Genomic DNA, 27991 nt, shown 5'->3' on the forward strand with positions numbered 1-27991 from the left:
TATTAGTCTGGCCTTGATAAAGCTGAGAGCTTTGACCATCACAACCTTCTCTCCATTGGGAAAGTTCATTAGAAATGCAGTAAAGTTGCCCCTGCAGGCGCTATAACTAGAACATTTGCACCATTTTCTGACCCACAGGCCTTTTCACGTTAGAGAGAGCAGGGGATATTCAAAATAGTGTATATGCTTTGGATCAGATGGGGTAATTACGATGAGAAAGAGATCTGGGTTAGTATACTGCAAATGAGATGGGCTAGTTGTGTGACTCCACCCCTGCCTTACAGTACAGGATTCAATGAAGAAAAGGTCCTTCCCAGAAATTTGAAACTCAACAGGCCTCATACAGAGCATCTGGGGGTTATAATTTGTGCCCCAGATGGCCCATCTGTGAGCCATGTTGTTATGAGCTTTTTGAAAATGTAAATATTTGAGGCAGTGCATATCTTGAGCCAAGCTGCTATTTTAATATAGATGTTTTATGGAGTTTATAAATCACGCAAAATAGCAAAGCCCTGAATCTACTTTCCTAGGATTCTCTTGATTTTTTTTTTATGGCAAATAAGTCCAGAAAAGCTATTATTTCTATCTGCTTTCTTACCTAAATTAGTATTTCTTCACACATTAGTATCTTCAAAGGAGGAATATAGAAACAACTTTCATAGGAGATTCTCTGTACGTACTCAGTAATGAACGTTTTCACAGTTCTGAATCTGATTGCTCTATTAATTTTTTTAGGTTATTGTTAAAATGTCTTTTCCACCTCACTTAAATCGTCCTCCTATGGGGATCCCAACACTTCCACCTGGAATTCCACCTCCACAGTTCCCAGGTTTTCCTCCACCTGTACCTCCTGGTAAGTTACATCAGAAGCCTATCAAATTAGCCTCATTTTTTCACCACTAATTAGTAGATCTTTTAAATCACAATTAATTTAATTTTAATTTTAAATTAATTGCATTTAAATTTAGCTGCGTTGTATAGGTTAATAAGACATTCATACACACACACACACACACACACACATATATATATATATATATATATATATTTCTGTTTAGTAGGTGTTGTAAACAAAACTGTAAAATTGTGGTAGATTCTTGTTCATAAACTATTAACATAATCTTTTTTCACAGGGACACCAATGATTCCTGTGCCGATGGGTATTATGGCTCCTGCGCCAACGGTAAGCATAATATAAGATACCGCTTGTGTAAACTTTATTTATGGAAATAATTGCAAGATTTGATCATTTTTATGGTTATTTTATATCATTAGTATATGACAGAAATAATACCAATAAATAGTAATCAATGACAAAAATATTAAAGTGATCATCAAAGATTCATCAGTATAATTGCACTTGCCTCCAGTGGTTCTCTGCAAATCATACTTCACAAACTTAGAGTCATGTTCAGGAACAAAGGACTCCTCTTTCTCTGAAAAAATACTTCTACTCCTTGTCTGATGAAACAAGATGAAACCTAACTAAATCTAACTTTGATTATTGTTTGCAAATTGTCTTGAAACCCTTGCTAAATTGGGAATGGTTACCATTGCCCCAAGAACATTGGCTGAAACCAAGAAGGGAAGGGTTTTACAATAGAGATGAGGAAATGGAGTTCAGTTTCTGTTGGTATGCTCTGAAAATAAAAGAAACATGTCTCGTAAAGAGTCAAAATTGTCTTCGCATTGATCTCCATTTCCAAAAGATCATTCAGTTGTTTTAACACAGGAATGGGCAATTTTGTGGCTGCTGGGCACTCCCCAATCTTGCTGCCCAAATTTGATGGCAAAACTTTGTGTAAAAAAAAGTGCAAAATAGATGCACTAAGCCTTTAAAACACAAATTAGCTACTTTAAAAATTTCAAACCCCCAAAATGGAGGGGGAAAACAAAGACTGAACCTATTCTCCCCCCCTCTATGATATTACATGGTTGGGTGTACTCCAGGTAGCCTGTGGCAGCCAAAATAATTGTTTTTAACCAAGTAGCTGCCAAATTTCAAAAAATGCCCATCTCTATTTTAATTAATACTTCCCAAGTTTAAGGAAAATTGTTCCTCTCAGGATGACATTTTAAATATGAAGAAATAGGACATGCAGATTATTAAAAGATTATAAATTTAGAAATATTCTGAGTTTCTATATTATTTCCTATTTGGATCATTTTTGTGCGCAGTTTGATTCTTGTAGAATCACCTGAAAGAATTGAATGATATTCAGGCAAAATTATTTAATATTGAAATCTGCAAGGTAAATGTGACTCAGCCTTTTATAATAGCATTTGTTTCCAGTGATGTATTGTTTCAGTTGTTTGACCATTTTGTTAATATGTTAGATAATGAGGTTCTTCTATATTTCTGGACATTTTCTTTTTAATGAAGATACAAATGCTAAAAATGAGGTTTTTTCTCCCTGAAATTTTACAGTAGGAATCTCTTTATTTTCAGGTATTGGTTCCAACTACAGTATCGATGGTTGGAAAACACATGGGAGTTAGGAAGGAACATCCAGGGCTAAAGAACAAAGAGAATGATGAAAACAGCGGCCCCACCACCACTGTTTTTGTAGGCAACATATCTGAAAAGGCTTCAGACATGCTTATACGGCAGCTTCTTGCTGTAAGTGGCATATTGGAACTTAATCTTGCAGATCTTAATTCAGATATTTTGACATTACCTGTTTTGTTATACTTGTTTACTGATTTAAAATGCTATGTTTGGCCAAGATTTAAAGTGCAACTTATGGCATTTCATTTCTATGCAGAATTTTTCATCACAGCTGTTTTGTCAATATTTTCATATGGTAATAAAAAGCTCCCCTCACCTTCTACACACACACAAAATATCATGTAGGTGTAGGGGAGTTGGTGCCTTTCAAATGTTTTGGATGTTAGTTGTTATGACCCTCAACTGACTTAGCCAGTGATACATGATAGTAACTGCAGTCCGAAGTATATGGAATACCCATGGTTATTGCTACACTTGCCAAATGAATTCCAATTACCATTCCACTACTGCCACCACCACCCCACAGACTCCTTCAAATCTGCCCCAGAAATTAGACCAACCCTCTGATGTAGCTTTGGGGAGAGGGCAATGGACTGAAATGCAAACAGAAGTTCCCTTCATCCCTACAGTAGTAGTAGTCCATGTGTTTAAATACCCCAGGTTAAATGTAAAGAGAACCTGATAGTTGTAAAATGAATTTCTCTGTGTATGGAATATTAAAGGAATAGGACAATATATTCATCAGATATGTATCCAGAGGTGGTGCTGTTAGTTAGTTTCTAACACCATTGGAATACAGGTAGTCCTTGACTTATGACCACAGTTGAGACCAGAATTTTCATCGTAAATCACTGCAGTCATAAGTCGAGTCACCATGTGACCAGACCCTGTTTTACAACCATTTTTACGGCAGTTGTTAAGCGAATCCAGCTTCCCCAGTGGGCATTTTTGCTGAAAAATGGCAAAAAAGTTGCAAAATGCAATCACATGACTGCAGGATGCTGCAACTGGTCATAAATGCGAGCCAGTTGCCAATCACCCAGAATACAATCATGTGACCGCAAGTGGTACGATGTTTGCAATGGTCAGAAGTGCTTTACAGGCCATAAAGCACCCATTCCGAGGCCGTCATAACTTCAGACTGTCATTGAACAGTCATTAGTTAAGGACTACCTGTAGCAGCAGACTACAGCACAGACTGGAAGGAGAAGAAAGATTTTCTCTCATCTACCAGAGATGGTTCTCAGTTTGCTGCTTGTCTACTGCTAATGGCAGTGCAGAAACAACAATTTTGAACTGTACTGGTGATGGAAGAAAGTATGATGAGGAATGTGCACGCATGGCCCTGGACCCAGTAAAGCATCCTCTGTTGGGGCTAGAAATATTACCCAGCCATGGTCTATGAAATCAGAATTTGGATGATACAAGTAGTGAAGTTTTGCAAATAAAAACTTGATAGAATGGACAATTATTAGTTAAGTGCCGTCAAGTCAGACTTGTCTGCTGGTGACTGCATAGGTAAATGTTTTAGCAATACGATTTTGGCTATTCCAAGGATAATCCTGCAATCCTGTGACTATTCCAAGGACAGTTCTGCAATCCACCTTTTGTCTTCTCTTTTCTTTCTATCTTGCCAATTATAGTCATTTTTTCTAGACCAACTTATGCAGTATATGCCCAAAATATGTGAATTTTTGCTTGCTGATCATCTCAAAAAAGCATTAAGTCTTTATCTGGACCAGGATTGATTGATTCTTGCAGTTCATGGTAGTCTTAGTAACTGTCTCCAAATGCATAATTCAGAGACCTCTATCTCCTTTGCATGCTAATTAAACATGTGTTAATCATTAACACCAGAGAGCCAGTTTGGTGTAGTGGTTAAGGCATCAGGCTAGAACCCAGGAGACCGTGAGTTCCACTCCCACTTTAGGCACAAAGCCAGCTGGGTGACCATGGACCATTCACTTTCTCTCAGCCCTAGGAAGGAGGCAATGGCAAACCACCTCTGAAAAACCTTGCCAAAAAAACTGTAGGCAGTCTCTGAGAATCGGACACAATTGAACGGATTAAAAATATCATTAACAGGAATTAACCTAGAAGGCTTTCTTTAAATGACAATAAAACTACTCAGCATTATTTTCTTCTTGTGATACTTATTCAGCCACTGGCCACCAAAATTTATGCTTTTTTAAACAATGTTTTTCAGAAATGTGGGTTGGTTTTGAGTTGGAAGAGAGTTCAAGGAGCATCTGGAAAACTCCAAGGTGTGTTTATTTTCTTGCCTGTACATCTGCATACACAAACATATATCTATATATACATATATGTGTGAGCATACAGACTTTGTTAACAAACCTTCCCATATGTCAATAGCAGTGAGAAAGAAACGTAATAATATGGGGGTCTGATTTGACAACTGCAGTTGGCTAACTGAACTGTACTTGTACACTCCTATTGTCTTCAGTGGTTTGCCTTAATATCATCAGATTGGTAGTAACATCCCAGATGGCCCAGTTCCTATCTATATAACCATTATATTGCAACAACATAAATCACTACATCATTCTTGAAATTATTGTAATTGATTGGCTGTTTTGGGCTTTTAGTTAAAGGTCAGCTACATAGAATGGATGCTCCTAATTTCAAACGCTTGAATGTATAGAGTTGGCTTGAATTTTTTTTCTAAATATTTAAAAATTTACTTTAATTGGAGGTCAGATAACACATAAAATAATTTACATTTAAAGCAATCTTGTGATTGTTGATAGTCATTTGCATAGATGACTTCTAAATTTATATTCTAAAATCTCAATTATTTATTCCTAGCTTTTGGATTTTGTGAATATAAAGAACCAGAATCCACACTACGTGCGCTGAGATTGCTACATGATCTCCAAATTGGAGAAAAGAAGCTACTTGTTAAAGTTGATGCCAAAACAAAGGCTCAGCTGGATGAATGGAAGGCAAAAAAAAGGGCATCCAATGGGGTATGTATACAGTTTAAGAAATATATAAAAATAATTGACAGACCTATATTTTCCCTATACCTCTTTTGTTTCTTTGTTTCTGTTCAGTCTGTTGTGTTGAATTTATTACGTTTCTTCTGTAGATTAGCCCCACAGTACTCCTTTGTTTTCTAGTTTTTATGATCAGGAGTTAAAGTAACTTCTGTAACATTTGCTAGATGTGACCGATTTTATTTTCTACTTTAGTTTATAATCAAATGTGAATGTATGTTAGGGATTTGTATTTGGAGGGGCATAGACTAAATAAGTTCCCATGTACATGCCCATTTGTTATACTTGAGTAGGATTGTTGTCTGTAGAACTAAAAATGCTAGTGCTTGAACAAAATTCTTCCAGTATTTAGGAAGAACAGGCCATATACATTCTTTGTTTATTTTAAGAAATTTAGTTGTATATGTGCTGGCTTATTCACTACCAGGCACTATGAAATATCAGGCTACCACAATCAGCCAGTCTCAAGCTAAGTGATAATTGTGGAAGGAAAGGAAGGAATAGCAAATAAATATCACAATGCTGGTGCACAGTTAATCTGCTAACTATAAAATTTAATTGTATTAAATTATTATTTGTTGCAAGCAAGATTCAGATGGCAGATCTTTTTGTATAAAAATGATGTGAAAATTTCTTGGCATTTGACAGGATCTGAATAACAGCCATAGTTCTGAGCTTGTGCTGTTATGACAAAATAGTTAAGAAGTTTTCTGTTGGGAAGATGTGAGCTGTAGAACAAAAAAAGCTCATACAGTTAGTCCTTGTTTAGCAACTGCCTCGTGAAGTGACCATTCACAAATATGACAGTAATAAACAGTAGTAAACGATAGTAAAAAAATCATTTTCCAACCAGTGTGTGCACTTATGCCCAGATTTTTGCACCTGACAACAACACACGCTGGAGTGAGAGTAATGCTGGCATAGCTGCACAAGAGAACTTAATCTAAATGAGATGGCAGCAACCAGCGATCTTTGCAGCATCTTTCTCTTCAGTCACATGGTTTGCTTAGTGACCATGTTGCCTAGCGACCATTTTGCCAGAAACAATTGCAGTTGCTAAATGAGGACTACCTGTATTTTCATTTCTAAGTTATGTAGTTAAGTTACATATTTCATGTAACCCTGAATAAAAGGAAAATTATAATATTCCAATATTTAAGATTTTCTTTTTTGAGTTATAGCATACAATTTTATTTTTAAAAATATAGGAGAATTAGTCCAATTATTTATTTATTATCAATCAATCAATCAAATTTATCACTGCCCATCTCCTAAAAGGGACTCAATTAGTCCTGATTAGCACATTTACTTCATAAAGTTATTTTAATGTCGCCTGGTCAATACCCTTGGTTAGCTCTTTCCAAGCTGTTCTTGACACGACAGCTTCTCCTTCGCCAGCTGTAATCCCTTCCCTCCTCCTTTCCTTGCTTCTTAGCTACTGCTTCTCAGTGAGACTTTCTCCTTTTTCTATTCTTTGTTTCTTCACCTGGCCTTTGACTGGATAAACTGTCTTGGAATTTAAGGTGAGCGTCCCTTTGGCTTTGTCTGTAAACAAAAGTTTAAGTGGAAGTTTTTGAAAGAGATAAGCTCATAAGCTCACCAACCATTTGTTGCCATTCATTTTAAAGAATTTGGGGTAGCTTTTAAAGAGTATCTAATGGGGCAAAAGATTTTTTAAAAAATTAATATATATGTTTATCTTCATAATCGGGTTTTGTTTGCCATTAGGATGTGGATGACTGAAGCTGCAATCCTTAGTGTCTTGTTGTCTTCTTTAAATAGGAATATGAATAGTTTAATGTGCTGGCTGTTTGTGAGGAAGAATTATGAAAAAAATCTGACTGTATTATGCCATCATAGATTCTACAGTTTTTTATGTTTGTAATTATTACAAGCTATCTCATTCTATGAAAACGTTAGAATGTTTTAAATATATTAAAAACTAAAAGAATGTGGGCAAATAGCTGAGGGGCTTGTTTCAAACGTTATATATAACTTTCTTGGAAATTGTATTTTAGCAATTCTTATGTTTAGATCACAATATATAATAGAATACAAATGTAATTGCATGCATATAACAGCAAATTTATTAATTTGTGCTATTACACATTATTATATATTCAGAAATCAATTTTTATGAAGTAGATTTAAAATAAAAGGTCTAAGAGAGCTGTTATGTATCATGTAAGCCATGTGACAAGGTTCATATGAAACTGCCTCTGTAATTTCTGCTTTATTGAACAATATTGTCTGACTATACTGACCAAATGATTATCAATATACAGAAAAGCTAAAAATTATTCCATTAATATTTGCAACACAAAAAGGTTAAGCACATGCATGCCACTTCATTTTGTTTTCAGAGTGTATACATTTTATAGGGCATGAGTCTCTTTAATTAAACGTTTTTGCAAAGTCTCAGTATATATGTTTTCTGTGAGGAGGGAGGATGAAAAACAGCCATCTCCCCACAGCTCTCAAGCTGCAGAGTTAGTAAGTTCATCTGAGTAGTTGTGCAGCACTCCCATTAATTTTTCAGCTTTGAAATGGGAAGGAGTCTGGGCTTTGTTTTGCAGCTGTGTGGCAAAGGAACTGAAGGATGTTAGTTTTTCATGCCCAGTTAGGAAGAGCTCCTCCTTTGACCTTCGCTGCCTCACTGACTGAAGACCGCTGATGCAGTTTCTCAAAGTGGCATCTGAGGGTGTATGACTCATGTACCTTTCCACAGGGAAACCTTGGGATAGCAGCACACAGAGCACCACACCTGACTTTTCTTAAAGGAAAAGCCGGCACATGAGGAGGTTGATAGATAGGGGAATGATAACTATGTTTTTAGTACTTCCAGCAAACTATTATCAATCCCCATTTTATAGTATAGCAGTGTTTTCTATTCTAGCCCTGTGGTACAGATACTGCTTCATTCATTTTCACTGCTTGATAGTTTTGAGCCAGTGATGATAATGATTATGCTGCTGTTAAGGGCCTTATCTGTGTAGTGGAAGTAAGAGGGTAAAAATATAAAAGAAACATTTTTTTATTTGCTTTTTCATCCTTGAACTGCCCCTTCTATTATGACATTACTGTTTATATTGTTTCTTAGAACTCCAGGCCAGAATCTACAGCTGATGATGATGAAGCCCTTGATGAAGAAGCAAAGAGAAGAGACCAGCTAATTAAAGGGGCAATTGAAGTGTTAATTCGGGAATATTCCAGCGAGCTCAATGCCCCCTCCCAAGAGTCTGATTCTCATCCCAGGAAGAAGAAAAAGGAAAAGAAGGAGGACGTATGTGTTTTGATTTTGGACACAAACAGATTTACTTCATCTCTCCTTATATAAGGGCCAAACCTTGTGCCATACATTAGCTCAAAGCATCTGATGAAACCACAAATCAACAAGCCTTGATGTTAGCAGCACTTACATGTTTCATACTGAAATTAAATCAGTTCTAAATGCCAAACCCTGTGGATGATGTAGGTGTGTATACACAAGGGTTGAATGCCCAGACTTGGAGCTGCAGGTTTGATTCAGCCTTTCATCCCTTCAAAATTCATTTATTGAAGTCATTGCAGATTGCTCTTTATGATGGGGAGGTGCTTTTGACATCTGAACAGTAAAGGTCTTGCCTGTTAACATTTGTTACTTTAAAAGGCCCAAAGCACTGGGCCATAGGGGTTTACACTGATGTCATAACCACAACTTACCTTCTTTGCTGTCCTGATTTGATTATGTTTGTGTACATAACTGAGAAGCTGTTTGTTATTCTTGGGGAAAGCCATGCTGTTATAAAATGGTTTGTTATTATTTGGCTATTAAGCCATCTGACTTCCAGATTTTTTTAAGTGTAACATATGGCACAGAATGCCATATTCCTCCTCCTGTGGAAAAACCTAGTCATAATTGGGCTAAAAATGAAATTTGCTCTGGGAGAAGGGGGAAAGATAGTAGAATGTAGTAATACTTTAAAAGTACATTGCAGATACTTGCATGATTGGCTGTAAACTATCTCAGTCACAGCTAGAGTTAACTGGTGGGGTTTGGCTTGAGTTTGCAGCACTCCTGCTAAATTTAATTTCTTCTTGCCACTATTGGGTTTGGAAATCAGTACCAAAAAGCAATCAGAAAGTTGTTACATAGTTCCTCCTTTTATGTTCAGCCGTCAGTTAATCTGAGTAAGCCTTGTGCTGAAGTTTTTGCTTACCATAGTTCCTTAAAGATTTGCATTCCCCTAAGTTTCATCCACATGATGGATTGTGTTCTGAGTATATAACAACCCTTATAATGGTACTGAGAAAGATGAGTGTCTAGAAAGCTGCTTCTTGTTAGCCCACTTTATGTTAATTGAATATTGAACTTCCTACTTTAATGTTTTTAGATTAGGATGATTTCAAAGTGCACATTGCTATTGTAGCTGAACTTTAAATAAGTGTGCTCTGCCAAAATAAAGAACGATGTAACTGTTCTTTTCACCTGTTGAGAAGATGGAAGTGCATCCTTTTCCCTTAGCAAGTGGAACTAAAGCTCTGTATATGGTGGGGGAGAAAAACAAATTGAGGTGTGTGCCGTGTAAAGCTGGGTTAGAGGCACTTTTGTCTCCTTTATTGAATGCTTATAATCACAATTGGTTCCCTTGCCCATTCTGTTGTTGAAAAGATGAGATGAGGGATAATGCGGGAGAGTAATGAGTGTGGGGAAAGAAATGGCAAATCAAATCTGACTCTTGATTTCAGATGTGGGGAACCTCGCTAATTTGCAGTAACTTGGGAACCCCTTTGAGATCATTAAATTTTGCGAATTAGCGAGTAAAATACAAAATCAAGTTTAAAATACTACAAAAGGCACTGGCCACTTAAAAACAAGCACAGTTTAGCTTGCAAGATTTCTTAGTATGATAATATCCTGCAATTTTAAATGGAGACATACTAGGGTGAGGTGGCACCCAATAAACCTTTGCTGAAAAGTAGATCAGTAAAAGGAGAATTAGCGAGGTTCTTCGTAATTTTGTTGAGTCAGACCAAAGTTCACAGCAATACAATATTGCTTGTTCTACAAACATACAGAACATTGTTTTTTTCCAGAGTAGTGTGCAATCTATTTTTTAAAAAAAAAATCTCCGTGGATTTTTCCGCAGATTTTCCGCAGATTTCCAGTGGCCCCACTGATACCTTATCCACTCATCACCAAGGTTCGTTTACATTGTAGGCTTTGACAATGACTATGTTTACTGCTAGTTACCAGATTTGTGACTCGTGTCCATCTAATTTTTTTTTTCATTCATTTAACATCAGACTGTGAGGTTTGGTACTGCAGAAGCCCTTTATTTATCTCTTACAAGACTGGTACAGAACATCTAACCTTCAGTTTTTCTTTTGGTTCTCCCATTCCTTTGTGCATGGATTTTAATATTTTATCTCTTGTTCTGTTCCCCCCCCCCTTTTTTTTCCTTTACAGGAGGATATAAATGCTATAGAAATGGAAGAAGATAAAAGGGACCTGATATCCCGAGAGATTAGTAAATTCAGAGATACACACAAGGTAATAGACTTCTTTTTGCAGCTTATGCAAAATTAGGTTATTGCAAAACCCAGTTTCCATTCCCTCACCCTTTAGAAAATTTGCAAGCACATTACATATCATTTGTTCATTTTTATGGCAGGACTAATGTGTATCTAAACATTCCCACTTAAGTGGTCTAATACTTTAGTTAGTTTTTTTTTTCATATTACTTACTGCATTGCAGTCTTCTCTCTTAACCCAAATACATTTTTAAAAAATACCCTTCTACTCTGCTTGTTTTAAAATTAATCCAAAGTGGCTAAAATAATCCATGAGACCAAATAACTAAATTGGGCTGCCCTTTGAAACACCTTTTGACTCCCACAATAGTCAGATAATTGTAAAACATAGTTCATCCTCAGTGTATTACTGAGCTCTAATGCTTAGTTTAAATTTAAGATTAAATTTAGTAGCTGAGTTGAGAATGGGGGTAAAATAAATTAGGTATTATTTATCAGACTTTACCAAAATTTAGATGCATGGAAGAACTGTAAATTCCCATAAAGCTAATCTATTCATTGACCCCCACCATTATGATAGAGATCATATGGTGACTAATGCAAGATGAAAAACACAGCTTGGAAAGTAACATGGAATAGGATGTAAGTATGAGCTTCTGTTTTTTTATTATTTATGGATGCCCCCTCAGAAAAATATGCAAAGGGGTAACTGGCTTGGAAACGTGTTTGCACAGCAAATCCTACCTCAGGATTCCTACCTACAGAAGTTTCTGTAATGTGAATTTATTAATGTGTTCTGGTTGGGAAGGGTGGTGCAAGGGTGGAGATGTGCAAGCTATGCATGCAATGTATCTTGATGTTAAGCTTTAATGGAATAATAACTGTGCATCAAGGCTGGATTACCCCATGCCAGCAAAAATGTTCACCCCTGACATGAGTACTCTGTTTGCGAATAACATTGTAATGGTATTGAGGTACAAAATGGTAATGTACATTCTGGTTACAGGTCACGCTTATTTGCATTTCTAACTTCTAAGTAAAAATAGTTATATGTTGCTGGCAATGCACAATATTCCAGTATTACTTGGGAATGAGAACCTGAGGATAAGTATTCCGAAGATGTGTTAAACTGGTCATAGTGAAATATGGTCTTATTTCCAAGCCCCAATAAGTAACTAAAATACAACTAAATGATGTGGTTCAAAAACAAAAGCAAAATATGCTTCCTGTTTCAGAAGCAATTGGGCATTTTTATTGCCTTTGATCTATCTTATTGGAAAACATTTTGAATTTACTTTTTAAAATAAATGAAATTAATTCTAATATAAAGTGGCCATTTTATATATTGGGTGGGATATTTAAAAAGGGGCTGGCTAGCGAGCACAGTGAACCTTTGCATGTTTTTTGGTTAGAGTTTACAAAATAATCAGACTGTTAGGGTGTCAGCATTGCAGGGGGCGTCCATTTACAGCACAGATGAGTCTGAAGAGAACTTAAGGTAAGATTTTATTATTGTTCTTTCTATACTCTTTGCTTATTACTTCATATCTTTAATTCTTTCTCCATTTCATTTTTTACCCTCTTATTTTATTTACATGGAAGCAGCCTATTCAAATTCTGTATGAAGTAACTCTGTTGATTTACTACCTGGTATTTTAAAGCCTTTCATTTAAAGTTGCTCTTTTTCTTAAGAGCATCTTAAGTTCAGTTAAATTTTGATGATGATTTTTACTACAAAAGAAAATTTTAAGAGAAACCAGCAACTTAACCAATAGCATTTTTATTGGAACAACTAAAATAATCTGTAAGTATTGCCCATTCCAGTATCTAAACTTTTCTATAAAGTATACAAAATTTGAGGTAAGTTCTACTTTTGCAAGTTGATATAGCAGGTACAAATATGCCCTAATTAATGAAATTATATTAGAGCACTTCATTTAGAAATTAGATTGTAACATTCCCACATGTTGTGCACTTTCATCTTTCCCTCCTTATACTGGCTGTTTTCTATCTTTCTTAAATATCCTTTCCTTTGTGAGTTCAATGTATCTAACACCATTTTGCCAACATTTCATTTTTAGTGCTATTTAGCATCATGGTTAGATATATTGACCTCTTGTTTATTAGTTTTATTACTATGATCTTGTTTGGGTTCTCTGGTCCATGAGTGTGCCCCAGAACACTATCTGACAGGTAAGATTGTTTTTCAAATTGTCTTAAATTATTTGTTGAAAGAGAGAAATATATGCACATTTTGTTGTTCTAATTTATAAGCTATTTTGCTGATGGTAAACTTGGTGCCAAAAGGAATGACTTTGCTCTTTCCATTATTTAAAGTACATCAGTTACACACAGGGTGTGATCCTTCCTTACACTTGTGCTGGGCCCCTGTACAGAGGGCTCTCCAGAAGGAATAACAAAGCTCAATTATCCTTTCCTTGGCACATGCAGGGGTTGAACCAGGCCATTCCTCAGAATGGGAAGTTTATGTATTCCCCTTATGTTCCCATCCATTTTCTTCAGTAGTTCAGAAAATACAAATAAGAGATTTCCTTTACCAAGTGTTGAGGGCAGACTGGATGGAGATAGGAGAGGTATATGCAAGCCTCCCATTCTGAAAATAGCTTGTATATTAAATGTGTGTACCAAGGAGAGAACAAGTGGGAAAAGGATTCTGTTGTGCCCCATGGCATCCCTCTAGGCACAACACTTGCACAAGGAAGAATCATGCCCATAAAGTTCTGGCATCCATCAGGCTGATATTTGGCTTATGTTTTTTTTTTTTTTTTGGTTTACTTGTGAACCATGTACTTGCTCTTCCTCCCAGAAATATAGCTTGTAGGCAAGGTTAATCCAGTGTTGGCGATCCATGTCCTAGCACAGCATCTGTAAGTTAACCCACACCAATTGCTTCCAAGGATGGATTTATCTATTAGTGAGATTTAATTTTTCTGTTGTCTTCATGGGAGTTTTAGTAGTACTCATGACTTTTTCAGTAAAGAAATGTACTTTTATAGAAATTCAGTAAAATATGTTATACAATCTTTTAATCTCTTTGTGATTTCCAACCTTTTCCTTCCTGAAGACCCCTTGAATGAGAATCCAATACCTTCTCAGTGAATATTTTTTTAAAAAGTAGGAGTATAGTGATTGTAAAGATGTTTGAAACAATACAGTCATATACTCCACTATAAAATTGGAAGTTGCTTTATTCTCCATCTTTACAGAGGATAAACTTAATTTGACTAAATGCGATATAATCAGCTGTTGAGTTTCCGTTATCTTACTAAATTGTCTGTGTGAATTGGATGAATTTTGCTGGATAAAAATATAATCTTGTTTAGGGCCAAAGTATTTTTCATCCTCTGAACTATCGTAGGCAATGCATTTATGTAATTATCAGTACGGAGGGGACAAGCATTGCTTTTCTATACAAGGTTGGAGATTGCTGGCCTGTTAGGTATATAACTTGCACGAAATCTATCTTACGAATGCAAAACTTTGTTTTCATCCCTATGAATTGAAAGCAAATTATATAATAAGTGTTGCATTATCTGTGATCTTGATATTCTTGTTACCGGCTTTTGGTATTGTGGGGTGGGGCTTCCAAATCTAGTTATGAACTAACTTGGAAAATCCTCTTGGTTTCTAGAAATTGGAGGAGGAAAAAGGCAAAAAAGAGAAAGAAAGACAAGAAATTGAAAAAGAACGGCGTGAAAGAGAGAGGGAACGGGAACGTGAAAGAGAAAGAAGGGAGCGTGAAAGAGAGAGGGAAAGGGAGCGTGAACGAGAGAAGGAGAAGGAACGGGAGCGGGAACGGGATAGAGATCGGGATCGCACTAAAGACAGAGACCGGGACAGGGAAAGAGATCGAGACAGAGACCGTGAAAGAAGCTCAGACCGTAATAAAGACCGGAGCAGGTCTAGGTAAATTTTGCAATATAATAAATACTTAATAATTTTGGTAATCTTTCTTTTCTAAGGCAAATATTCTAAATGCATACAATAAATCAGTAGATGATGTGTAAAATATTCTGACTTGAGACCCACTGTGACACCTTATTTCTTTGGCACCATCACAAGGTTGATCAGTCAAGCCATAAAATGTGGAACTATTGATTTTTGTGTGGGAATGGAATGTCAGCAGTTTTCTATACACTTTTATTGTTCAAAGGTTATTTGTCTAATGTCTACATTCTGTGGAACGATGGAAGACAAATGTGGAGATGCTGCTCAATCCCCCATTTCTTTAAAGAGAAGAGAGGATGGGGAATCCTACCACTTTGTGGAGGAAGAGATCCTATCCCTGTTCCTGACACAGGGGAAAAAAATCCCCCCTTTCTTTTGAAGTAAATATTCTCTATCGTGATTTTACTCTTTTTACCTTGGGTACTGATGTGGGAATAGGGTAAAATTTGAGATTCAAAAAGATAATTATCTATATTTTGTTATCAAAAGAGTGCAAATTAAATTAAAGGGGTAAAATCACAATAGAAAATACTTTAAAAGAAAGGGAGATTCTGTGTCAGTCAAGAATAGAGTTGGGATCTCTCTCTTCATAAAGCGGCACATGTCCCCTAGACTCTTCTTTCCTTTTTAAAGAAATGGAGGATCTAGCAGCATCTCCCCTTCGGGCTCTTCCATTTTCCCATAACATATAGTCAAACTTGAAGTGGGTGTGCAAGAGAGAAGCTAAATGGCCAGAAATGTACAAATTGGTATTTCAAATACGGGCCAGGTTTTCTTCCCAGCTCATTGGAATTTCTCACTAAATTCCTCTCATGGCGCTGCATTTTTTCTTTCTGACCTTTATATCCATTTGGCTTACAGTTACACACAGAGACTAAGTTTAAACATTGTACTAAGTTATGTTTTGAGAACAGTTTATTGAACAAGCTATAATGTTCTAATTCATACCTAAAGACAAAACTATAATCAAATACGCACAGCTTTTTCCAGGCCAAGAGCTGAACCAGGCCTTCAAAGGTATGCTGGGGCTATATTCCAAAAATAGTGAGGGTGTACAAAACCTTAATTTGATTTAGTTAACTTAAATCTTACATTTAATTAAAATATAGCTGATTGGGTTACTCTCTGTTATGTATTTAATGAGTTCATACTCCTGTCATATTAAAAATTACACTACGGTAACAACTCTTGAAGGCTTCAACCTGGAGCTTTAGGTTGTGGATCTTTGCCGTAAAGCATGGCTTACAAACCGTAGTAGTTGGGTTCACATGTTGCATTATGTGAAAACCATCCAAATATGTTACGACTTGGAGATAATCAAGATACAAAATTCTTCGTGCAATAGATTTCTTTACTACAGGAACAATTAGTTAATGTTACAGTGATTGTCTCCTGGCCTCATGATTCCTGCATCAGAGGTTTCTCTCTGCAGCCTCTTTAGATTCTGGCTTTGCTCATTGACTTACAGCTTCACCTGCTCCAAATCACGCTGCTTCCTATGATCTGTTTATATTGTTTCCAGCTACTTTCCTCTAAGATTTAACTCTTTCTACCTTAGATCTTCTTTCTCCCAATTCTTCCAATGATCTGTTCCGGGTAGTCTCCCATTTTACTCATCTGTGCCCCCCTTTGAGTCAGTTTTCCTTCCAACTCACAGTTGATTGGTGTCACAATTTGGGAACTTCCTGTTAATTGGCTTTTAGCCTGGCCATTTCAATCATCCTTAAGTCCATGACGAGACTAATGCCCAATGTGCTAGTTAACTGGAACATTCATTGACTGCAGCCCCCAAGCCTGTATCTGAGAGAGAATGTAAAACTGTTCAACTAGTACATTCTGTCCTCAGCAGTTTTCTCTTGGTGGATTGACACTTGAGCCTCTTATTTAACCTAAAGGGAATAAATACTTCCATGCAAATGCTGACTCTAAAAGGTAAAATTGCTACAGTCTGAGTGATACTGTAATATATGTGAAGGGATTTAACAGAAGCTTAAGTTTCTGTTTGGTTACAGTGATTTCTAAATCATTAAATCTGACATTTACTGATATCTTGGGGGGTTGTAAAATTAATTTCATCAGACTCAGGTACTCCTTTGTTGCTGTGTTTTCTACAGAGAGAAAAGCAGAGACAGAGAGAGAGAACGGGAAAGAGAACGGGAGAGGGAAAGAGAACGGGAGCGGGAGAGGGAAAGAGAACGGGAGCGGGAACGAGAAAAGGACAAGAAAAGAGATAGAGAAGAAGATGAAGAAGATGCCTACGAGCGGCGCAAACTGGAAAGGAAGCTACGGGAAAAGGAAGCAGCTTATCAAGAGGTATCTGCAGGAGTTGCTGAAGGGTTCCTAATTCAAGTGGAAGGAGAGGTTATAGGATATAATGCCGTATCCCATGTTACCTGTTTTCAGGGGTAACACTCCTTTTCATTGGGGAAACTCCATTTATGCATGAGGTCTCAACATAAATATTAGAATTCAGTTTCATTACCCTTGAATTAATGTCTGCATATTTCCTGTATATGCTGTCTATATTCTTGTAGCGTTTTGTATTTTCTTTCTTTGTTGGAATAGAATGCCAAGGTTGATATAATTAATTGGTTTAAGTTAAATAAGGATGATTTTGCTGTTCCCAAAATGAAATATGGAAGTATTTTTCAGTTCTTGGGCGAATTATGAAATAATGGTAAAGTTGTGTGGTTTCAGCGTCTTAAAAACTGGGAAATCAGAGAACGGAAGAAAGCTAGAGAATATGAAAAGGAAGCTGAGAGGGAAGAAGAAAGAAGAAGGGAGATGGTAAGGGATTTATTACATTACCAGTGTTCTCATTAGATACTGAAAGGCAGAATTTCTCTGCTGGGTATGAAAGTATTATAATGAATGTTTCATTTGTCTAAGGCAGCAGTGTCATAAATAAATTAGGAATTGTTTTTCAAGCATCAATATGTGCATATGTTTATTTCTGTGATATAGGCATATTTCTGCTTATAAGGCTCACAAATGTTAAAATCTATTCAAAATATTTGTGGGCAATTTTAGGACCAGACCACATCTAGAGTATTTCCTATTGTGTCATAGGAAACAAACGAACGAACCATCCCTGGTACGCTTGGATTGACCCATTCCAGGAAACAGCATTCTAGGGAACAGTAGAATGGTCAAGATGTGGATCATGCTGGTTTGCACCTGAGTGTTGCTTTATCCTATCCTTTCCCAACCTAATGCCCTCTAGATATGTTGGATAAGAGTTCCCATTATCTGCAGCCAGGATAACCATTGCCTATACTGGCTGGTTATGACAGAGCTATTGTCTACACATATGAAGAATGCCAGGCTGAGGAAGGCAGCTTTATCCCTTTGTCACCTTTTGCAGTGACTGCATATAATCTAATCAGTCCAAAAACATTTTCTGTATGATCAGTTTAAGATTGAAAATATTACCTAGATAGCTTCCACTAGCATATTTTCCTCATTCTTGCAGTCCCTTATGTTTAACTTAAAACTTGAGAAGGTGTTCTGTAGAATTCACGTTATTATGTTGTCCTTTTATTTTATCCTAAGAATAGTGTATAGTATTCCTGTTTGTATTTTTGATAGGAGCCTAAAATAATCTTTCGAAATAATGTATGTGAAAGGTGAAAGCCGTACACTTTTCTGTTGGCCTGCACCTACGAAAATAACCTGCAGCCCGAAAGTAACTTGGTGCTGTAGATGTAGGTGGTGAATTTTTATGGATTTCAGCATTTTGATATGAAGAAGGCAGTTCTAAGCACGCTTAATAGAAAGAAAGTCACATTTGAATTCTGTGATGTTTCTAAATAAGCATGCCTAGCATTGCACTGAAAAATTTAAAAGATCTGTTTTAGTTGCACAGATCATTAGCAGCAGCATTAGTATTCTTAGCTGCATATCATTACCATGCATATCTGCATTATCATAATAGAGCAGATTGTTCAGTGGACTAAGAAAGCTATCTTAATTTTCAGGCAAAAAAGGAGTAAAAAGCAAACTACAGAAAGGAGATTGACATGGCTGTTAAACAAGAATTAAAATGAACTTAAGCCTTTACTTAATCAGAATGGAAAAAATACAAGATAAGGCTACCAGATTGTAGTTGCTCTCATATTAATCAGTTGTGAGAGTGCATCCCTACAGTTTTGTTTGTTGTCTCCCATGGTTTTGGAGAAATGTACCTACCCCCTAAAAAAATGTAAGTTCTTCAGGAAATACAGCTAGACAGAGAAATGTTTTTGCCTTGGTCTTTGAAGATTATGGTTTTGATTGTAAAGAAATGTGGAAGTAAACATTGGTGTTCTTCCAGATATTTTGTATAGCAGCAAATCTAGATTACGTGGATGGTTTAAAGTACTTGGCTTTACACTTAATAATATTTTAGATTTCTTTTTTCAAAAATGGGCAGGTTTTAAAAACAGGAATCTGAAAAGTCAACAGTACAGTGAAGCCTTGATTTACCAGATAATAATGCAAAGGACTTTACATACAGTAGACCTGATTTCTACTGCAATTTACATCATGCACATCATGATATCACCCAAATGTGTAAATCTCCACAGTGCCCTACTTTCCAACTCAATTGCCTTTCCTCCATGATAACTCCCCCCTTGAATTAGCCTGTCAAAAGGATGTTTCACTGTATATGCATCACTTACTAGAAATAACCAGGATACTAAGGAAATAATGTCTTTAATTTTAATAGGCAAAAGAAGCTAAACGTCTGAAAGAATTTCTAGAAGATTATGATGATGACAGAGATGATCCCAAGTATTACAGGTAAGTTAATGAAGACTATTATCCTCATTAATTATTATTCCTAAATCAAGGGCTAATGGTGAACTGTTCCTGAAGTAGGTTTTGCCTTTTCTTTTGAAAATGCATATATTTAATTATTTAATATTTAAATTTATAACATGATATTTAAATGCATTTGTTTCTGTTTCTGCTGTCCTTTTTAAAAGTATAATTGTTTCATTTGTTTAATTTGCTGTTCTCAGTATAATCTTAAATGATTTTAATATAATCAGTATACTTTGAGTGTATGAAGGCAAAAATTGTTTTGAAAGGCAATGCAGAATATAATACTCAAGATAATTTTCAGTGAAATCTTTAAAACACCACAAAATAACTATTCCAAACTTAAACTACAAATTCTATAAAATAATATCCAATTTGGATTCAGAAGTTACAAAGTCTATGAAAATTACAAATCTTCACCTGGGATCAAAAATACATCTTCTCTTTGATAGCCAACTGCTACACCTCAGAAGGCAGAGAAGTCTTCAGTGAAGATCTCAAAATATCATCAGGCACATAGGGAGACATGCAATTCTTCAAGTTTGCCCACAGCTACAGAAGGCTTCTCAAATAGCCTTCTTTTGAAGTAGGCTAAGAAAGAGAATGGGGAGCCAATAAAGGTTGGCAAGATGCCCCTACTTCTCAGACCCTGTTAATTTATATTCTGAATTAACTGTAGCTTCTAAAACTTCTTTGGAACTTTGTAACACATTAATTTAATCCAGAAATTACAAGATCATAGAATATTGAAACCAAGCTATCTCTGTTCAGGTTGGGACTCAGGGAGATGAACCTAAAGTTTTAACAGAATGCTTCCTGCTGTGGAAGAAATCTGTCCATTCTGTGGGAAACTGGTTTAAGGAGCAGTTCTGTAATTTCAAATGTAAGAATAATAAATGGACAAATCCCAGCAAATACTCATCTCTCTCAGGAATAAAATCCAACATGTGCAATTAATTTGTTATAAAGAATTTTTTTAAAGGTGTAATCAATAAAGAATGCTTATTTCCCAATTTTAAGAATTACTATTTTTTTCTGGTACTTGTTAAGAAACAAGTTGCCGAAAGAAAAATATAAGGTGTTATTTCTGTTTAATACAGAGAGGAATAACTCCTTCAGAATTACAGGTACTGTAGAGATTAAACATGAAACTTCATGGAAGATATGGCATCATTGTCTTCCCAGCTATATGCTGCCTCCAGAATCAAAGATGGTTAAATAACTGTAGCTGTCTCCCTGAAGTACCACCTGGGAAATTCTGTTTGATCACTGTATGCCAGTCACCAGATTCATATTTTGCACTAAACCACAATTTGACTGCATTATGTGGAATAAACTACAGTTGACTGGGTTTATGGTACCCTGCCATAAGCCATATAAGCCAGGACACAGAATGCTTGAATTAATAGACCTTTTGGCCTGATCAGACAGAGCATTCTTAATTCAGAGTCTGAATAGAGGGGTTAGACGCATTCATCTTCTGACAGATGTTAATGGGGGTACTTGGGATTGCATGAATTTATAACTCAAAAGTGAATACATGTTGCAGGGGAAGTGCTCTGCAGAAGCGATTGCGAGACAGAGAGAAGGAAATGGAAGCAGATGAACGGGATCGAAAGAGGGAAAAGGAAGAATTAGAAGAAATCAGACAACGTCTTCTTGCAGAAGGACACCCAGATCCTGATGCAGAGTTGCAAAGGGTAAAAAACTTCTTTGACTTAAGAATATGTTGAATTTCATATATTTGTAGACAGCATGTCAGTACACTGCATATACCTCCTGCTTGGTGGGATGATGTAAATGGATGGATAGGAACAAGATAAGTGAGGGGGCCTTTCAGAGACTCACAAATGAATGAGAATGGTGATTAGGAAGTATCTACTTAAAAAAAGGTCTGTTTAATTTGAATGTATGATTTAAATATAATTCTAATAATGTGAACATTAAGCAAAGCAATAAACATAAAACTAAAAGCATAATTGATTTGATTGCTTATGATGAAAGGATGAGAATTGGTGAAGGATATGAGGCTGTTGAGTGGTTCTGAATGTGGAGCAGAAAATTATTTGGTAGGGTCAGAAGTGTATCATGGAATAAAAATGGACATAGTGTAAGAAAGAAGGGAAAGAGATTAGAGTAAAAGCAGAATTACTGCAGAAATGTATGAAAAAGTATTAGCCTCATATACCAGCAGAATAAATGAAAGTGGCAGTTGCTTGGAAAAGTGAAAGGAATTGTTGCAGAATGCCACAGAAGTGTGCAGACTAATGCTAAGGAAAAGAATGAAAAAGGATGCTCAGTTAAATGATGATGCAAAAGACTAAGAGAAAAAATGCATATGAGAAAATGATTGCAGCAAAAAAAGAGAAATTTTGTTTAAAATATATAGAAGGAGGAAAAGGTATTGCAAAGAATGGAGTCAAAAGAAAGCAAGGGATGGTTAAGATTAACAGAGCACAGAAAAGATGCAGAATAATTTTGATGGAAATAAAACATTGTTTTGAAAAGTGGGTAGTGAGAGTTAAATATAGATCCCTCATAAAGGTAATGAAATTAAAAATAAAAGTGATAAATATTTTAAAGTCCCGTATGGGAATTATAATGATACGTTGAAAAATGGAATTAAAATGAGAACCTTAGTGTCCAAGTCAAAAAAATTATGTAAGTCATACAGTAAATGCTATAAGAATCTTGAAAAATAGTAAGGCTGCAGGGGTAGATTAGCTGCAGAAATGTTAAAATATAGGTGTGGTTTGCTTATGGAATGGTGTGTGACTTGTTCAATGTGTGCATGAAGATCGTATGTGTGCCAAAAGATGGGAAAAATGCCATTATTGTATCCCTATACAGAGGAAAAAAACCCAAGAGTGAATACAGAAACTACAAAGAGTTAGTTTAGTTAAGTACACCCAGGTAGGTGTTTGTCAGAATTCTGATTGAAATGGTAAAAGAACTGACCATGAGCAACATTTGGGGAGTGCAGTATGGCTTACTACATACTGGGGTTATATAGATTAGATCAGAACTTTCCAAACTTTTCATGTTGGTGACACACTAACAAACTGCAGGTGCGGCTGCATCACCGGAAGTCACGCGGAATCAGCTGTTTTGACCCAGTTACTCATACTGCACATGCACAGTGCCTGTATGATCCCTCGACCGCGCGATACACCTACACACTGCAGCCAACACACTAACGTGTCGTGATACACAGTTTGGAAAGCTCTGGATTAGATTTTTGCCCTTCAGCAGATCTTTGAGAATATGAATGTGAGAAAAAAAGTATATTCATGTTTTTAGGGGATATTCAATTTGTTGTGACCTGCACACTCAAAAACCTTAGTATAATTAATGAAGCTGAAATGAATGTATTTTTGGAACTCCTTTGCCTTTTCTATTATTCTGAGATGTTAGTTAGCAATGTGGTTCCCTTGACTCTTCTGAATCCAGTTTGTATATCTGGCAGTTCTCTATCAATATATTGTTGAAGTCTGGATTGCAAAATGTTGAGTATTATGTTATTAGCATGTAAGACAAGTACAATTATTTGGTAGTTTGAGCATTCCTTAGCACTGCCCTTTTTGATACTGGACAATAAACTGATCTTTTCCAGTCTCTTGGCCACTCTTGTGGCTTGATTCATACCTGATTACAAACTGCATGTAGCATTTTAACTGCATCATCTTAAAAGATTTTAAACTGTTCTGCTAATACAGCTGGTTGTGCAGCTTGGTTATTACCAGCATTTTCTAGTTATCATTTAATATTACTTTCCAAGATGTCCAGTTGTAATTCAGTGACCAAACCTTCACATAGAGGTAGTCCTTGCTTACCAACCACTCATTCAGCCAGACCCTCATCCCCACCCCCCCGGCAGAGCAGAGATCAGAGAGGAAGGGATTTCAAGAGAGTAAGCTGTTTGCTCTCCTACACATTGAAAGCAATGCAATTGTGCCAGCAGCAGGAAAGAATCAGGCAAAGGAGAGATTGCCTACAGAAATCACTTGCTTCCCCCCACCACCCCAAGTGGAGATATTGAAGAGGAAGAGATTTCAAGGGAGTACTGTAAACTGTTTGCGTAGTGTGCCTGTGGCTTCCGGCCCCGGGCCACTGGTACAATCATATTGCTTTCAATGTGTACAAGACAGTAAGCAGGCACTCAAGCATTCCAAAGGGCGGGTGAGTAGTTAGGAGGCAAACAAAAGCCAAAGGTGTAAAACTGAGAAGTCTTGTCTTTTTCCATCTGGAAAGCATAGTTGTGGTAACATGATTTCCCACTTAGCGACTGCTTAGCTTAGTGGAGTTGCCAGTCCCAATTAGGTTTTTTTAAACTATTCTCCATACATTTGTGCCAACTCTGCATATCTTTACCTTTGAGGGGCGGTCTTGTCCTTCTCATTTAATTGTTGTAAGTTACAATTTTGCAAGGAGTTCATGATGTGAGCTCTATTCAGTACCAGGTCTTCTTTCTGGTGACTGAATAGAACTTCTCCATCTTTGTTCACAGATTATATAGTTAATCTGACTTTGATGTTGTCCGTCCAATCCATGTGTAGCTGTCCATGTTTAGAGCGGTCTTTTAGGATGTTGGAAGAAGATACTTACTATAATATTGAAATTTCTTAGCACAACTCTGTTAGCTTGGCTTCTGTTTCATTTTGTACACTGAGACTTTACATCATTCAACTCCTTTACTTTGTTATTTTACTTCCAGCTTTAGCATTTCAGTCTCCTATAATTCGTCTGATGTCTTTTTTTGGGGGGAGATGTTGCCTTGGCAAGGACTTGCAAGTCATCATAGAACTACAGTATTCTATGTCGTCTGCATCTGTGATGGGAGCATAGACTTGAATCACCGCAATATTGATTACTTGCCTTGGTTTGGAGATAATTGGCTTGAGAGAATTCTCTTTGAGGGGTGGCATCTGAGCACTGACTTTCACCCTTTTGTTAATAACAATAGCTACTCAACCTCTCTAAAACATATCAGAATAGGGAAGACTGAGATAGAATGTAGAAACCGTGGTGCTGATGTTAAAAGATAAGATTTCCTTTCCATTATAACTGGTAAGGGAAAAGGCCCTTTCACCAGTCTTCCGATTGCTTTTCTTAATCATTCTCTTGTGTTCCTATTCCATAGATGGAACAAGAGGCTGAAAGACGTCGGCAGCCACAAACCAAACAGGAACCAGAATCTGAGGAAGAGGAGGAGGAAAAGCAAGAAAAGGAAGAGAAGCGGGAAGAACCAGAAGAAGAGGAGGAGGAGCCAGAGCAAAAGCCCTGCCTTAAGCCAACCCTGCGACCCATCAGTTCTGCTCCGTCGGTTTCATCAGCAAGTGGCAACGCAACTCCCAATACCCCTGGGGATGAATCTCCTTGTGGCATCATCATCCCACATGAAAACTCTCCTGATCAGCAGCAGCCAGAGGAGTACAGGCCTAAAATAGGACTGAGCCTCAAATTGGGTAAGAACTTTGTTTTTGCAGTTTGGCATCCTCTTAAAAATTGGATGAAAACAGAAAAATAGGAAGTTTCTCTCAGCTGTTGCCATAACTAACTTCCTTATGAATTCTGCTTCCCCTCCCCTTCCAGCCATCTGCTTGTTCAGCTGTTCTTTTCTGCTTGTCATTTAAAAATTATTCATGTCCTTTGGCTTTGTTATTATGCAAACATTACCTTGATTCTGACAAAAACCTGGGAGGAATTTGTGCAACATGAGAGATAAATGTTTTCCTTTATCTTATAGGTGCCTGCAATAGTCCCAACCAGCCTAATGCTGTGAAAAGAAAAAAACTCACTGTTGACAGTGTTTTCAATAAATTTGAAGATGAAGACAGTGATGACATGCCCCGAAAAAGAAAACTGGTGCCTCTGGATTATGGTGATGAAGACAAAAGTTCCTCCAAAGGAAGTGTGAACACTGAAGAGAAGCGCAAACACATTAAGAGTTTAATTGAGAAAATTCCTACGGCCAAACCAGAGCTGTTTGCTTATCCTCTTGACTGGTCTATTGTGGATTCAGTGAGTATTTTGACCAAAAACAAAAAACAAAGCCCCGTTAATATGATACCCAAAGAGCTCGTTACAACAGTTTGTCATCTCCCATTTGGTGCCAGTATCTCAAGGCAAATACCTGATGTCACACAGGGGAAGGCCATAGCCTGCTCTGCTTCTCAGGACGCAGGGTATGAAGTAACAGTCTTACGTTACAGAAAGGCATATTCTTGTTAAATGTTAGGGGGAATCTCCCTAAACATAAGACCTGTAAAAAAGTGGAACCATTTTTAGAAAGGGAAATTTGAAAAGAGCAAGGACAGTTAACTATCAGCATCCTTTAAGTTGGGATGTAGACTTGATGGTCTAAGTGGTTCTTTCCAACTCTGTGGTTCTGATATCGTTTAACAGGCAACCGTAACACTTCTGTTACTTTAGATCAAGAATGATGTGTGCTGAAAAATATGACAGAGTTAGGAAACCACTAAGCTGAGATAATTAAATGAATACTCATTCTTGATCTTGGTTCTATATGTGGTTTGCTTTTGACTTTGAAGACCTTACCTATGCCTGTAAATATTCTGCAGTCTACCAGTTAGTTGAATATTACAAACTCTGCAGCAAAATTATTTCCATGTATGTACATACACACACTCAACCAAGCTCAGAGAGCACCAAGGATTCCACAGTTCAACCCTGAGCTACATATCATCTCTTCTATTGGCAGGTGTGGGTAACAGAAAAAGTTGACTCTTTCATCCTCCAGCAAGAGCATTTTTTTTTCTGCTGTCTGAAGAGTTCACATATAAGTGATTCCCACTCTGAATACAAGGTTTTATATTTTAGAATGTCAATTAACAGGGCACAGGATATATTTATTTCAGGAGAGAACAGAGAAATGGCCATTCAGGTGTCTTGTTTCCTTGGCAAACTGTTATAAAAGGAAAAGGGTAGGGAATAATCAAAACCAACTCCCAACAAAAACAAAAGTATGTTCATAAGTCTGCGTGTCCTACTTTGGATCCTAGTTTTCATGTTTGAGGGAAGATTATCTGATGAATTATTAGTGATTAAACCCTTCCATTTTAACTTGCCTGTTACAATTTTATTTGCATATTACAAATTCAGAATAGATGCTGCCTTAATTTGAAGGAATAATAGTAAGATAATTTACAGTACTTGTCAGGAGGACAGATGATTTTATAGCATGATCCTGTGCAGACATACTGAGAAATTAACTTCAGTGGGACTTTCATACACACCAAAACTTTGTTTTAATAGACTAATTAGGGAGAGGAAATATCCATTATTAACCAGAGTTTAATAAATTAGAAAGTACACAATCATGGCAATTTTATATCATTTGTGTGATGATCTCATTATGCAAATGACTTAGACAAAGTTCGTTACACAACTAATATAAATTGATGCAAATGACATAATTTTGAGAAATGATACTAATCATAGTAAATATAATTTTACTAGATCTTGATCCACTGCATCAAGATAGAGTTGATCAGGGTTTCACTGTATACAAACATGGAAGCATTGTCAACATTTGGAGATCTCTTGATGGCTTGGCATTTTACGATTGTGTATAGGGCTGTTTGATACAGCTTTTTTTTTTCCTATGTGAGCCACCAAGAGTCGTTTTTCATTGTGGCAGCATATAAATATGTTTAATAAGTAAATGTTAAAAGCAGAACAATGCAAAAAAAGAAAAAAATCATAAGCGGCTTGAAGACAGACATACTGTATAAACAAAAAATCCATCCAACGGGCTCCATCCTCAATCTTTCCCAAGGCCTGAGAGAATAGTCAGGTCTTGAGCAGCTTCCTGAACATCATCAGGGTGGGAGCCATTCAGAAATCTGGGGATTCATTCCAGATGGCAGGCACCGTGACAGAAAAGATACATTTTAATTTGTAGTTTAAATTAAAGATTGCATTCCTATGTGAAGGTCCTATTCCATTTAAAAGTTCTATTCATGTATGTATGACTCCCAAGAAAAGGATTAGTGGTTCAGAAAAATATAAAAAATGTTTGTTTATTCTAGACATTAATGGAACGGCGAATTAGACCATGGATCAACAAGAAAATAATAGAATATATTGGTGAAGAAGAAGCTACTCTAGTTGACTTTGTTTGCTCAAAGGTAAGCTTACTTTTCTATACATTTAAACA

At 36.6% G+C, this 27991-nt stretch overlaps 1 protein-coding gene across 2 annotated transcripts in view; it reads left to right on the plus strand.

Annotated features, from left to right (window-relative positions):
* The window catches only part of RBM25 (RNA binding motif protein 25), a 43459-nt gene that overhangs the window by 12935 nt on the left and 2533 nt on the right, over positions 1–27991 (plus strand). Inside the window, exons 2-17 of one of the 2 annotated variants that reach the window (XM_063289852.1) lie at positions 736–853; positions 1134–1183; positions 2450–2620; positions 4716–4773; positions 5336–5496; positions 8627–8809; positions 10656–10709; positions 10976–11059; positions 14693–14967; positions 17124–17322; positions 17707–17796; positions 19718–19791; positions 21362–21512; positions 24953–25277; positions 25559–25833; positions 27864–27962. In XM_063289852.1, the coding sequence (XP_063145922.1) occupies positions 748–853; positions 1134–1183; positions 2450–2620; positions 4716–4773; positions 5336–5496; positions 8627–8809; positions 10656–10709; positions 10976–11059; positions 14693–14967; positions 17124–17322; positions 17707–17796; positions 19718–19791; positions 21362–21512; positions 24953–25277; positions 25559–25833; positions 27864–27962 (2355 nt within the window). In that variant the 5' untranslated portion in view covers positions 736–747. The remainder of the gene's footprint in view (positions 1–735; positions 854–1133; positions 1184–2449; positions 2621–4715; positions 4774–5335; positions 5497–8626; positions 8810–10655; positions 10710–10975; positions 11060–14692; positions 14968–17123; positions 17323–17706; positions 17797–19717; positions 19792–21361; positions 21513–24952; positions 25278–25558; positions 25834–27863; positions 27963–27991) is intronic. The other variant, XM_063289853.1, reaches the window with a different exon arrangement.

The sequence above is a fragment of the Candoia aspera genome, chromosome 1 (assembly GCF_035149785.1).
Source record: "Candoia aspera isolate rCanAsp1 chromosome 1, rCanAsp1.hap2, whole genome shotgun sequence".
NCBI classification, from domain to species: domain Eukaryota; kingdom Metazoa; phylum Chordata; class Lepidosauria; order Squamata; family Boidae; genus Candoia; species Candoia aspera.